At 36.3% G+C, this 14,620-nt stretch overlaps 1 protein-coding gene and 1 pseudogene across 4 annotated transcripts in view; one reads left to right on the top strand and one right to left on the bottom strand.

Moving 5' to 3' along the window:
* Positions 1-14,620, top strand: part of KIF2A (kinesin family member 2A) — a 102,097-nt gene that overhangs the window by 42,776 nt on the left and 44,701 nt on the right. For 3 of the 4 annotated variants that reach the window (XM_027863460.1, XM_027863457.1, XM_027863459.1), the window contains 3 exons: positions 1,707-1,761; positions 3,889-4,011; positions 4,729-4,829. In XM_027863460.1, coding sequence (XP_027719261.1) covers positions 1,707-1,761; positions 3,889-4,011; positions 4,729-4,829 — 279 coding nt within the window. The remainder of the gene's footprint in view (positions 1-1,706; positions 1,762-3,888; positions 4,012-4,728; positions 4,830-14,620) is intronic. The other variant, XM_027863458.1, reaches the window with a different exon arrangement.
* On the bottom strand, positions 5,107-8,669 carry LOC114044064 (annotated as a pseudogene).

Genomic DNA, 14,620 nt, shown 5'->3' with positions numbered 1-14,620 from the left:
TGCTCTGTATTTACTAATATTTGGGTATCCCCCTGGTCAAGGACTTTAATAATCTTCCTAACATTAAAAAAGTAGGTGACAGTTATAGCCCATTGTAAACCCTATGTGTTTATAGGCTTTGTAACTTGATTCTTATTGTGGTATGGTGGAAAAAGGGCAGAACTTAGAGTCAAAGGCCCTGGTATTGAATCTTATCTCTGCCCCTTACTGCCTGTCACTTCATGTTTCTGGGCCTCATTATTTCCATCTATAAAATAAAGAGTTGAACAAGTTGACCTCCAAGGTACCTTCCAGTTCTGAAGCTTTGATATTGTGAACTCTATAAGATAAGTAATACAAATCTTATTAGTCCCATTTGTAGATGAGGAACCTGAGACAGACCAAGATAATGTAATTCATTTAATCCAAGTCATAGAACTAAGATGTGGCAGAGCCACTGAACCCAGAACTAGACCTAGGCCCAGCCCAGTGCCCTCTGCAGCACCCAATACCTCTTGGATACTCTTGAATATTATGATTCATCTGTCATTTACTACATTTCCTATTGTTTCTCCCTATGTTAATCAGTTACCTGACAGGAGCAAATTATCCCCAGCCCTCACCCTCTCATCTTTACATTGCTTAGTTATTCCCTTATGTCCTTATCCCTTCCCTTTCCAAGAGAGCCATCCATTAGTACAAAGAATTTTTTTTTTAAGTAAAAAAGAAAAAAGAGAGAGAAAAATTAGCAAAACCAGTCGCTACATCAAATAAAGTTGACATTACATGTACTGGTCCATACTTGTGGGACAAGCACCATTCATATCTTCCACCACCCTCCCCCGCCCACCCCCACACACCGAGCTCTTCTTTGGGGCCAAGCTTAACTGTTTGGTAGTTTTCTGGTGGTTGTTCTTTCTATTTATATTGATGTCCTTAGTTACACTAAAGATATAGCTAGTAGCATATCGACTGTTCAGCCTCAGGTACTTCATCCTGGAATGAAGACTTTTAAGGAGTTCTGACAGCTTTATAACTGAATAATGTGATCAATATAGACTTAAATTAATTTTTGAACTACTTGGAAATTTCTATTCCAGTTGAGGTTGTCTTTGAGCTATTTATAAACAATTAGCTTCAAAGGAAAGTAAAGACATTCAAGCTGACATTGTAATAAAGTAAGCTAGTTTATTATTTGAAACAAACCTTTAATTTTATATGTGATTTCATTTACATCTGTGTCTCTAACTGGTCCCAAAATTTTATTTCAAGAATCATTGCATGTGTAAAAATAAAAAGCTTCATGACTTAGTGGATAGGGCACTGGACTTGAAGTCAGGAAGACCTGAATTCATATCCTGCCTCAGACACTTACTAGTTGTGTGACCATGGGCAAATCATTTAAATTCTCTGGGCCTTGTGACTTCTTTATCTGTAAAATGAAGCATTTGGACTCTGTCTTCCAAGGTCCTTTCCACCTCCAAATCTGACCCTTTAATGTGTTGTTATCTGACCCTGAAATGTGTATTATTTTCAGACCTTTTCATATGAAAGAGTTTAATAGATTTACAGATACTATTAATTATAAAATCAGGTTGCCTGTAATTTTAGCTTCTGCCTTAGAATTTTTATGATTGCCTTTTTAAATATAAAAGTATGCCAGAATTGTGTTTTGCATAATGAGTGAAGTTAGAGAAAAAAGTGATGATAATTGTCTTCTTTTCTAGAATCGCAGGACTGTGGCCCCTATTAAGAACGACCCCCCTGCAAGAGACAATAGGGGTAAAGTATAAATAAGGCTACTATTAATACTGATTTCACTTATGAATATGGGAAGTAAATAAAGGTTTTTTGTTTGAGGGTTGAGATTGTTTTTGTTTTCATATGTTTTTTGGTGTCTAGAACAGTGATTGCATTGTATTGGAAACTCCCTTCACATATTAGCCATTTATCAGTAATTTAGTCTAAGATAGTAGCCTGGGACACTGAGGGGCTAAGTGATTTGGCCATGGTCATTCATTATAAGCTTTAGCATGTCTTTCCAAAGTAATAAAGGCTTTGTGCATGTGTATCATGGAGGACTTCCAGTGGCAGTTCTTGACTCTGAGCCTAGCCCTCTCCACCATTGTAAGAAACTTTGAACTGCACTTAATTTTTTTCAATGCATTTGGAATCCCCTTAATTTTTGAGTAAAATATTTTTTTAAGTCAAAGAATGATATGCTTCAGGTAAAACTACCTAATTATATAATTTTTCATTTTAAGAGCTAATACTCAATACAGTAATTACATATTTAGCCATTAGTTTTGCAAAATTTAGGGAGCTGGGAAAGAGGATGTCTATATAATCCCTCATAGAGCTGCATTTCCCCCTCAAACCTTGAAAATAAAAACTGAAAGAACAGGTAAGCACTATACCATTTATTTTTAGACATCAGGTTTTAAACCTGCAATTCATATTTTTTTCAACTGCTTTTACCAAACTTCCAAAATTCAAAACTAATAACTGCCCCAGTTTTACATATACATATATATGTATATTAGTTATATATGATAATTCTAACAACTAAAAATAAATGCCTGAGAACTGACATTTAAAGTTTGCAGTTTACTTTATATACAAGACCTTATTTGAGTCTCTCAACAACCCTGTAGGTAAATGCTGTAACCTGCATTTCATAGCTGAGCAAATTGTGCTTCAGGAAGTTTTCATGGTGACTTGCCCCAGTTTACATAGTGAAGGTCTGAGAGGTAGTATTCATACCCGTCTCTTGCTGATTCAGCACAGCACTATTATACTCACTAGATCATACTGTCTTTCTTTGACAACTGTTGCTGCAGACAGTAGTGTTCCTGGTGAAGGGAGGAGGAGAGGATTAAAAAAACCTATTTCCTATAATTGGATTGAACATGGGGGGGAGGGTTGTCTGTGTTATAAACTGTCTTCAATACAATTATTGAAAATTACGACTTCCATACTGTTATAATATTTTGGTGTTGCTTGTGGAACTTTATACTCTTTTTGCCTTTTACAGCTCCTGTAGAAAAATAAAATTGAATTGGTGTCAGTATATTCATTATTTAGTATCAGTTCCAAGGTGTAATTGCTTTACTGGAAATTTCATTTCTGAATTTGCATATACTACTTTGAAAATATTCATAAGCTCCTTAATAATTAAATACTTATGTCAGTTCCTATTGAATAAAACTGGCATATCTATATGCATATCTCTAAGATTTTAAATATACATGGTTTTAGATTGATGACAGCAAAAAATGTGATATAATTTATAGTCTCATTAACGTTTGTCCTACCAGTTCATTTATTATATTCCAGTATAGGAAGAACCACATGAATGACTTAAGTCCTGGGGAGTTATCTGAGGCACAGAGAGGTTAAGTGACTTGCCCCTGGTCTCAGAGCTAGTAAGTGTCAAGAGGCCTACTTGCTTATTCTATGCTTATACCTTACCCTAAAATTCCACTTTGATAAGTCATCCTTACTAGACCATCAACCCTAGGTGACCCAAAGTTTTCAAAGGGCAATGCCAAGCACCTAGTAAACACTTAATAAATGTCTTTTCACCTATTTAAAGGCTTGCTTCTATAATTTAAGCTTTGTTATAGCCTGCTAACCTGAAAAGGCTTTGAGTGTGGACTTGGTAGTGGACGGTTAATAAAGGACCAACCTAGCCAAGTTTGAAAAATGTTGTTTCCAGAAAGTTGTCCATTAGGCCAACTTTTTTCTATAGTAGTTCATGAAAAACTGTTACTAAGATGTGAATAGAGTTGCAGTCTAGGTCAGTTGAGGGATCCACATTGATGAATTATAGATCTTTTGAAGTTATAATACTGTGTTTGAAGTTGTTTTTATTAATGCCATGAATAATAATTCCTGTTTCATTTGCAGTGGTTGGTTCTGCGCGTTCACGGCCTAGTCAATTTCCTGAACAGTCTTCTGCTACACAACAGAATGGTAGTGTTTCAGATATATCTCCAGTTCAAGCTGCAAAAAAGGAATTTGGACCCCCTTGTATGTAAACCACGTATCAAGGATTCATTGATTTCAGGCATACATGTATTCTCTCTTGGTCTAACTTATAAGTCCTCAAAGGAAAGGGTCAGTTTTCAAACCCAATTGATTATTGTCTGTGTCTCATTGTGTTGAGATTCTTACTCTGAAGAATTAAATTTTGTGTTCTCACATCCTTGGTCTACCAATTGGGGCTTAAATTTATTTTTCTCTATATGATAATTTAATTTGTTTTTTGCAAACAGCAAATTTAATGATATCTCAGCACTTTTAGTTTAAAGTTCTTTTTTTTTTTTTTTTTTTTTTTTTAAACAAAGGCTGAGGTAACCATCTGTCCAGGTGGTTGTAGAAGGAATTCTGGGCTCTATTGGAATCAGATGACTTCTAAGTTCCCTTCCAACTCTAAGACTCTATGATTCTAAACCAAGAGATGACATGTATCAGTATGTTGTGGAGTCTTTTTTTTTTTTTTTTTACTCTTTTTTTGGCATATTGTCCTGTTCCTAGTTTTTTTGTAAAGCAGCTTATAAATAAAGATTAAATAATTGCAATTGGCATGTTTTGTCATGTGAGCCTATTTTTTAATGGCATGAAAGTGAAAAATAGGAAATATTTTAAGTGGTGAAATATTAATAAATATTACTATGAATGCTATAAATCATTACTACAAGGAGAAAAGACACCTGTAGATCTTATCCATTTCTTTTTAACTTTTAGCACGTAGAAAATCGAATTGTGTGAAGGAAGTAGAGAAGTTGCAAGAAAAACGTGAAAAAAGGAGGCTACAACAGCAAGAACTTAGAGAAAAAAGAGCCCAGGTTTGTATTCTAAATGTAAAGTTAAAGGATGTATTTCATGTATGATCTAGAGCAGGGGTGGGGAACTTGTGGGCTGGGGGCTGTGGGTTTCCCACCCCTAATCTAGAGGTTAGAAGACCTTATTGATGAAAGTGCTTGTTGGTTTTTATCAATAAAATTATATACCATTCATTTACATTACAGCATTCTATATTCTGTGATTCCTTTTTTTTTTTTAATTTTCTTGTTACAGAAATTTTCATGGTTTCATTGCATAATGTGGCATTGGAACATCTGAACAAACCAGTATCTGGGTTGCACCCACAGCTGCTGCTTTCTCCTTCATTTCTTTGGGTTACTGGAGCAACTTGTCTGTACATTTTTTTAAAAAGACAGCATTTTGCATTTCTTAGTCTAGTTTCTAAAGCATGAGCTAGTACATTACAAACTTCTCCTGGCAGATGCCGCTAGTCTAACTTCAAAACGTCTTGCAAAACACACATACAGCCAGTACCATAGTGTCTACCCACTTCAGCTTTGTAGGCTTGTTTATGATATTTGGAGTATTTTGAGGAAGTTAGGGGAAGGAAATGTGAATATCAGGAAGAAGAGGAGACAGAAGGAAATAGCTTGGGTGTTTTGAGAAGAGAGGATTCAGCCAGAGTTGTGCAATGCTAGCCTGAACATATTTTTGGTTCAGACCTAAGCGAGCATCATTGATGTTCTTTAATGGACCCATCTGGTGGGATCCTTTGATGAGGTCTTTATCAGCTTTCAACTGTCCCACAACCATACTGAATATATAGCTGTCAGAGGTGGGCTGGTGGGCCTATGCTGTTGTGCTATGTTATATTTTCTGAAATGGAAGGCCAGACAGTTTCTCCATGATAGTTGCTTTGCCTTGGAATTGCTCTCCCATGTGAGGCAAGACACATCAATGTATATTACTCTGAATTGGGTTCTTTCATTATCAAATAACTGAACGTAATGTTACATGAATTTGGATCCAGTATGCTCCCAAAATGGATCCTCACCCAGCAGCAGAAGCTGTAAAATGAAGGGATTGGATTAAAAGATGTTTAAGACCCCTTCCAAGCTCTTAAACTCTATAAAAATAGTATCCTAGGGTGATGCTGGGATTTATAGGTTGATGGGCTGTCGTCATGGTGGTGGTGATGGCAATTGTCATCATCCCCTTCCCCCATAATTCTTTAAGTAATATATTGAGGATAGTAGAACAATACAAACATGCATATTAGTTTTAAAATAATATGTATTATAATTTTGTATTTACTTATATATTATATATTTAATCATATATATTTAAAATTTCACAGGATGTGATTTGACTCATGGTTTGCTTTAATTTTGTTGACATTCTATTATTACTAATTATTACTAATCTATTACTGGTTATTACTAATACTATTATTACTAATTATTACTAATTTTTTATTTTTTTTATTTATGTGCTAACAGTGATAAGGCAGCATGGCATAGCAAATAGGCAATTGGTCATGGAGTTAGGAAGACCTGGGTTTAAATTCTCCTTTGATACGGGCTAGCTGTGTGCCCTCCAAGCAAGTTACTTAAATTTTTAATGCCCCATGTGACTTTCTAAGATTCTTAAGTCACAAAGCAAGTGCTATGATGATGCATTTCTGATTTCACTGTATTTTTCATGATTCACTTATTAGCTTACATTTGATAGGAGATATTTTCTTATTTTTTAAATTCTATGTTAAACATTAATATATCTGTATAAGTTACTTTTACATATTGGTCTTTGATGAGTTATTTTTTAATTCATGCATTATAGATATAAGCTGGAAAAGACTACAAACTATCTCATTCAACCCCTTTATTTTACAGATGAAGACACAAACTCAGGCAGGTTAAATAACTTACCCAGAGCCACATGGGCAGTGTCAGAGGCAGAAGTAGAAATCCAGATTTGTACCATGCTATTTAAGTTTTTTTGGGGGGGGGGGTAGGCAGTGGGGTTAAGTGACTTGCCCAGGGTCGCACAGCTAGTAAGCATCTAGTGTCTGAGGCTGGATTTGAACTCAGGTCCTCCTGACTCCAGGTCTGGTGCTCTACCCACTGCACCACCTAGCTGCCCCCATGCAACTAAAATTTTAAAGAAAGTTTTTCTTGTACATTTTTTTTTTGCAACTTAAAAGAAATCTGGCCAATATGGAGGAAAAGGTGCATGCATGTTCAACCTTAAGCAAAATTAATAGTAACTTAATGCATTTATTGATAAATGTTTCCTTTTAATAAAATTTATTTGTAAAGTTGATGGTTTCCACTTAGATGAGTCTATATTGTTGCTTTTTTTGGTTTGTTTTTAATCAGTTGTTTGCTGTTTACAAATGATCATACTTAATCTCTTCTGTTTTTTAGCTGGTCATGCCTTTCACCAAGCCGTGTGGGGCAGTGGATGTAGAGCTGGACTCCAGTCTGGAGTACTAGGATTCCAGCCTCGCCTCTGGCACGCACACTTAAATCTCTGTGCCCCAGGCACTCCCCTGAGGCTGTACATTGCAGAGTGGTTAGTTGCTGGTCAGAAGTGGAAAAGGAGTTTCCTCACCATGGGTGAAGTTGATTCTGTTCTAATAGAAACACAAATCCAGATTTTCCCTTTTCCTCTCCCTTCTAAAAAAAAAAAGATCTTGAAAGTAGATTTATTATATGAGTGTAAGTAACCATGCCAGTGAATACCTTTTTCTACTCTCACCTACACTGCTACTTCCTTTTCTTTGCCTCATATACTGTGGAAACATGCTATTATACAGGAACAAGACAAGGGGAAGGACAGTGTGATTTACCACTTAAGAGCTGTTCATAAGCTTCCTATTAGCTAAACTTCTTGGCCTTTGAGACAAAACGTGCCTATTCTGCTCATAACTAGTCAGCTTAGTTAAAGTTATCAGATTATTTGGCTATGTAAACATATTTATAATTTCCAATTTGAGGATTGTTTTTGGCTTTTTTTTTTTTAAACATACTTAGGGATTAGAATTCAGCCAATTTAGGTTTTTAAGACCAATAAATACACTTTTTTCAAAAGAGAGAAAGTGAACTCACTCTTCCTGGGGACCAAGTTAAGTTGCCACCACTTTCTGCTACTGTCACCATAGCTTCTGCCTTTGGACAAGGAGAAGCCTTCATGATGCAGACCTTTCTATGTGCCTGTTGGGTGGTAACATTGTAAGGTTGGTGTTCCTCTGGGTCTTGGCCTACAGATGTTGCTCCAAAGTGGAGAGGTGCCGCCCCAGGCTCAGCCTCACCTGTTTTGACTGGGGCTGGAGGTTAGACCAGTTTTATCAGATGTGCTGTTGTAACCAAGTATATCAGCTTATCGATGGCTGCGACTTTGACTACTCCTGAGCATGCGCAACTTGCCGGTGCATTGTGGGAGGCAGAAAAGACCCTGGAACAGTTGTGCAGACATGCACATGTATGTGGAGATCTTATGTGCAGCAGGAACCTCAGAAGGGTGGAGAGCCTTGCCCTCCCCTCTAAGAGAAAGCTGTCTGGAGTACACAACTTTGTATGGACAATATTCATAATGTTCTTGCTTTTATCACTACTTCTGCATACAAGAAGAGGAAAGGATGGTTGGTATCTGCATAGTGGTCTGCAAACACAGGGGATGCTGGATATTGTATGAAGTTCAAAACAGAATCCTTAACTCAGTAGTGCTGTGGGAAGTCAGCCACCAAGCTGCTTACTGGATACAATACCTTTGAGAAGGGAGATGGCCTGGATTCTGATGGAAATCGTACTTTCTAATTGAAAGCTATTGCTAATCCTCAACATCAAGGAACTGGGGGAAAAGTTTGGTGACTGGACCATTACTCATGTGTATATCTTCAATTTTATAAAGTAAATTTTAACTTTTTACAAAACTTAAGAAATTATCTGCTATGTTTTGCTAAACATTTAATTGTCATGCTTTAAAGAAAATAAATTAATGGGGCAGCTAGGTGGCGCAGTGGATAGAGCACTGGCCCTGGATCCAGGAAGACCTGAGTTCAAATTTGAACTCAGACACATAACACTTATTAGCTAAAAAAAAAAAAAAGAAGAAGAAGAAAATAAATTAATAAAGAGGGGAAACATGACATAGAATCAGTTTTTCAAAGTAAGAGACTTTCCTACATGACTCATGTGATTTGGTGGATCAGTGTTCTATAGTAAGTTACCTCTTTAGGGTCTCTACTCGTGGGAAGTTCACAGGACATACAGAACTTAAGCTATTATCCCACGTTCAATAAGGATATTCACACTTCAAGTCATGTTAAGTCGTTTGTTATTTTTCCCTCATTCGTCATCTCCTTTAAACTTGCTACATACTTAGGAATATTTCCTACAGAGTATTAGGCCTTATATTTAGAAACCATCATATCTTAAAAACTTTGCATACAAGTTAAGTTTTTAAGTCTTTCATAAACAACTTTTTAATAATGTTTCTGTTCTGCTAAAAAATTTTAGGAGGGAGTAAAAGATAGCAATGTCTTTGGTTGGTAGACAAATCAAATATTAGTTGGGGGGATTAATATAATTTACTTTTAAGTGTGGAATAATTGTGTCACTTATGGAATTTCAGCTCTATTAGCATTGAAGAAACATTTCAATTGTAACAATTGAAGTGCTTTGCCAATATTTCAGAACTACCACAAGGAAAGTTTTAAACCAAGGAGCCCTGCTTAAACATGTTATTGCTTTAATTTATTTTTCAGAAATTGAAGTAAGGGAAATAAATTGACTTTAGGAAGCTGTGACACTCTTTTAATGACTCCACACTTCCTCTGGAAACAAAGAACACCCATCTTTTTTAATACCAACATTCTACTGGTATTTCTGTGTGGCAGTAAGAAAGAGAATTTAACAATCTCTGAATTAAAAATAAATATCACACAGTAGCTGGGGACAAGTTCGTGGTGGGTGTGTGTAGACTGCAATATGTAATGTTTTACTTAAAAGAATAGAATAAAGATGTCATCAAGTAGATGAATGATAGGAAGAGAAGGTGACATGGTGAGGATGAAGGGTGCCAGGTGGACAGCCAGTGTGTTGTTTTGGTACTCTTGCAATGTCAAAAGAAGTTGAGGGGTAGATCTCTGTGATAAAATGAATAGACAAGAGTCCTACAAGAAAGGTGGGCATGAATGGGTTGCAGTTTTCATCATTGGAGAGCACAAGTCCATCTGAGTATTAAGAGAGCAGATCTTACTGCCTTGAGAAAACCAGTGACCCATATTTAAACATGTACATGATAATTGGAGGAGGAAGATGAGAGCAGAAATAATCTATGAGGATCAGAAAAGGAAGTGGCCCATGAACTGAGCCTAGAATGAAACTAGGGATTCAGAGAAGTGGAAGTGAGAGGTGTGCATTCCAGGGTTGAACAGTGTCCTGTATCAAACATACAAAGGTGATGGATAGAATCTTGAGTTTGGGGAACAGTGGGGATGCCATTTTGACAGGAATGTTAGAGTATGGGAAAGGTAATCATTTGAAATCGACTTGGAAAGTTAAGTTGGAGCCAGACTATAAAGGGATTTAAACAGCAAGCTAAAGAATTTGTATTTTATCTCCAAAGGAAAAAGGAGATACTGGAGGTTCTTAAGCAAGGGAGTGATATGGTCAAGGAAGGATTTTTGGCAGCTATTTGGAAGATAGATTGACTCTGGGAAGAAACAAGAAGCCAGAAGAAATCTAGTTAAACTGTTGTAATTGTACAGTAATAGGGTTTTGAAATAGGGTGGTAGCTGAGTGAGTGGAAGGAAAGAGATCAATATTAGTAATTCATTTTTTCAAAACACAAGAAGTCCTTGTTAAATTCAGCACAACTAAATTCAGTTAAATTCATGATTATTTTATGGGTCAAATTGAAACCTCCATATTCATAGTGATGTATGTTGCCTTCATAAACCACAAAAAGGAATTCCATCAAGTGAGTCTTTTCCTTGTCCTCATTAGTGTTGTTTATTGTGTTCATAAAGCTGTAGTCTTATAATGGTGAACACTATTAATGTAATCTCTAGACAGCAAATAAATTAAGGTTTTCTTCTGCATAGCACTAATTTTATAATAAAAAATAAGGGGAAAATTAACTCATTGCATGAATTTAGGTTAGTTCCAGTTATAAAGTCATAGACACTAGTACCTTTGCTAATGGAAGATACACTCCATTTAATCAGTAAGCATTATCTATGTGGGAGGCATTGTGGGAATATAATGACAAGTGTAACCGTCCTTGCCCAAAAGGAGCTTACTTAAACTTTAACAAGGAAAAAGTCTATTCAAACTGTACACAAAATGTGTACGATGTAGTTTTGGGAGGGGACAGAATTAACAGCTGAGGAGAACTGAAAATGCTTCAAGTAGAAAATCGCATGTCAGAAGTGAAGAGGGAGAACATTTTAGGCCTGCTGGCCCAAACCACAGATGGGTTGTGGGAGAGCAGCCAGTAGGCCAGTGTAGCTGAAATCTATAGAGCTGTGGTTCTTAACTTGGAATACATGGCCTTATCTGTTTTATTTTGCTTTATGTTGACGACTATATTTTAGCATAATTGATTTCTATCATATTCCTATGCATTTTATATTAAGCATTTAAAAACATTCTGGGAAGAGGTCATAGATTTCACCAGACTGCCAAAAGGGTCCATGACACAAAAAAAGTTCATGAAACTCTGCTATAGAATGTGTAGAGGGAAGAAATATACAGAGTATCCCAAAATCTTCGTGTAGTTTTAATCTTTTACTAAAATTTTTGGTACACCCTATATGAGAAGACTGGAAATGTAGTAGGTGACTTAAGTTGTGAAGAGCTTTTTAAATGCCAAATGGTTTATATTTGAACCTAGATGTAATAACTTGAAGCCATTGCAGGTAATTGAGTAGGGTGATGACATGGTCAGACCTATTCTTTGGAAAAACACTTCGGCAACTGTGTAGAGGATAAATTAGAGCAAAGGAAGACTGCAGTAGTTCCAGACAGAGGTGGTGGCCATATGACTGGAAGGAAAGGGGGGATGTATGCAAGAAATGTGGAGATAGTGTAAGTGACAAAATTTGACCTCTAATCAGATATATGGGGTAAATGAGTGAAGAATTGAGGTTGACACAGGTTGTGAACCTAGGTTGTATTCTCAATAGTAATAGGAAAGTTTGGAAGAGAAGGGGTGTTTCAGAAAAAGGTTCTGTTTTGAATATGTACTTTAAGATGACATACTTTTGTCAGCAACTTTATTATGAAAGGTAAAGTCATATAGGTGGCATAGGTTTGTATTCTAGGAAGTGGATCACTTCTTTTCTCTGCCTGGGTTGAGTACTACTCTATAACTCTCAGGATGGTCTCCTGCCAAATGGCATAGAAGCCCCATATGTTTATGGTATAAAAGTTAATCTTCATTCTTCAGTGATTAAACCTTTAGCCCTTTTTCTGCTAGCTTTAGAGTACAGTTATCATCACTTGCACAGCTACTATGACCATTGATCTGCATAGAAAATTGTACTATTTTGTATTCCTTCTACCTATAGACCAACTTTCTTCAAAGGACTTTTATTCTCAGGGGATTTGTTAATCAGGCTTTTATTGTATAAAATTCATTTTTTTCCTAAATTATTTTCCTTTTAAAATATTTATGATACCCAATGACTTATTGATGATCTCCCTAAAATATTGCATTGTAGCCTTTGTTAGTGTTAAATCTTTTTATGTATTGGTGAGGCCCTTTTTGTTGAATTATTTTCAGGATCTATACAAAATAGAGTTTTCCAATTCATTTTACTTTGGAGTAACTTGGAATTTAAAGGAGAATAATAGCCTACTCATTTCACTTTAGAGCTGAAACCTAAAGCTTTAGTAATGATCCCTATGGAGAATGACAGAATTTAAAAGTTGAAAGAGACCAAAGAAGCTATGCAGCTTTAACCCTTAACTGGACCAAAATCCTCTCTGCAACATACCAATTAGTATGTTTAATACTAATACACCTTTTGTTTAATCACCTCCACTGAGGGGAACTCAATACCTTATGAGGTCTCCCATTCCACTTTTAGACAGCTCTAATTGTTAGGAAATTTTTTCTGATATCAAGCCCACATTTGCTTCTATGCTTCTAGACATTCCTCTTGGTTTTGGCTCCTTGGTCAAGCAAAACATTTCTAATCAGCCAAAGTGGGTTTAATTATCAAAACTACATGGATGACTCCCAGATCTATATATCTAATCCTAGTCTTTCCCCTAAGGTCCAATACCACGTCACCAACTACCATGTGGACATTTTAAATTAGATGTCCAATAGGCATCTCAAACTTGACATATCCCAAATAGAGCTCATTATCTTTTCCACAAAAGTCATCCCTATTTTGAACTTAACTATTTTTGTCAAGTGCTCCACATTCCTCCAGTTATTTAGCTTTATAACCTTCATATCATCCTCGACACTTCACCCTCCTTCAGCCCATATATTCAGTAACTTGCCCAATGTTGTCATTTCTACCTCCATAACATCTTTCCCTTCTTGTTACTCACATGGTCACCTGTAGTTCAAGCCTCAGCTTCTACTTGGCCTATTGCAGTAGCCTTCTAACTGTTTTCCTTGCTTGAGTCTTGAGACTCACTTTTCAAATTCATCTTCCACATAGTTTTCTGGAGTAATTTTCCTAAAGCACAGGTCTGACCATATTACTCGAATAATCAACTCCAAGTGGCTCACTGTTACCTCTAGGAATAAATATAAACTCCACTCAACAGTCTAGCCCCAACCTGCCTTTCCAACCATATTATATACTACTTTCCGTTCATCCAGTGGTCCAATCATTCTGTCTTACCATTCTGTGTGCCTGCCACTCCCATTTCCCGTCTCTGTGCCTCTGTATGGCCATCCCATAGCCCTGAAATGTATTTCTTTTCTCCCTTACCTCTTATCTTCTAGAATCCCTAGTTTCCTTAAGACTCAACTCAAATATCTCCTTCTAATTGCCCCCAACTCCTAGTACCCTCACAAAATTACCTTGTATATGTCTGTATGTATGTAATTTAAGATAGCTCTTGATATAATATAAGAACCTTTAGGGAAGGAATTATTTTCCTTTTGGCTTTGTATCTCCAGTGCCTAACACAGACTAGGTATTTAGTAAATGCTTTTAAATTGATTAATCGTTTTTCCATGTGATATCCCTTTAAATACTTGAAGACAATTTTCATCCTAAATCTTCAGGTTAAATATCCCCAGTTCCTCCAACCCATTCAAATATAACAGGATTTCCAGGTTCTTTGAAGTACTAGTTGCCGTCATTTGAATGCTCTCAGGTTTATCAATTACCTCCTTAAAATGTGGCACTGAAACCTAAGTACACCACTTTAGGTGCCTGACCAGGTTAGACTATAGAAAAATGATCATCTCCCTCATCCTGGACATTATGTTCAGGGCAGTCACAGATTGCATTAGCTTTTTTGTCTTCCATATCATTCTCTTGACACATTGAATTTACAGTGTGCTAGAATCTCCAGGACATTTTTGATTAAATGCTTTTCTGACCCCTTATTCCCCAGTCTTATTTGTAAAGTTGATTTTTGGAACCCAAACGTAAAAATTTACATTTATCCACATTTTATTTCTTCTTCTTAGTTTCAGATCAGCACTCTTAACAGTTGAGATCTTTGGATCCTCATTCTCTGATTCATCAGCAAATTTTATAAGCATCCTGTTTGTCCCTTTATTTATGTTATTCATAATAAATGTTAAACAACATAGGCCAAGGACAGATCATTAAAAATCTAGTAGAGAG

This window comes from Vombatus ursinus, unplaced genomic scaffold, assembly GCF_900497805.2.
Source record: "Vombatus ursinus unplaced genomic scaffold, bare-nosed wombat genome assembly UNPS02014772.1, whole genome shotgun sequence".
Classification (NCBI taxonomy): Eukaryota; Metazoa; Chordata; class Mammalia; order Diprotodontia; family Vombatidae; genus Vombatus; species Vombatus ursinus.
Note: the sequence above shows the minus strand (reverse complement) of the source record. Positions and strands in the feature narration are given on the sequence as shown.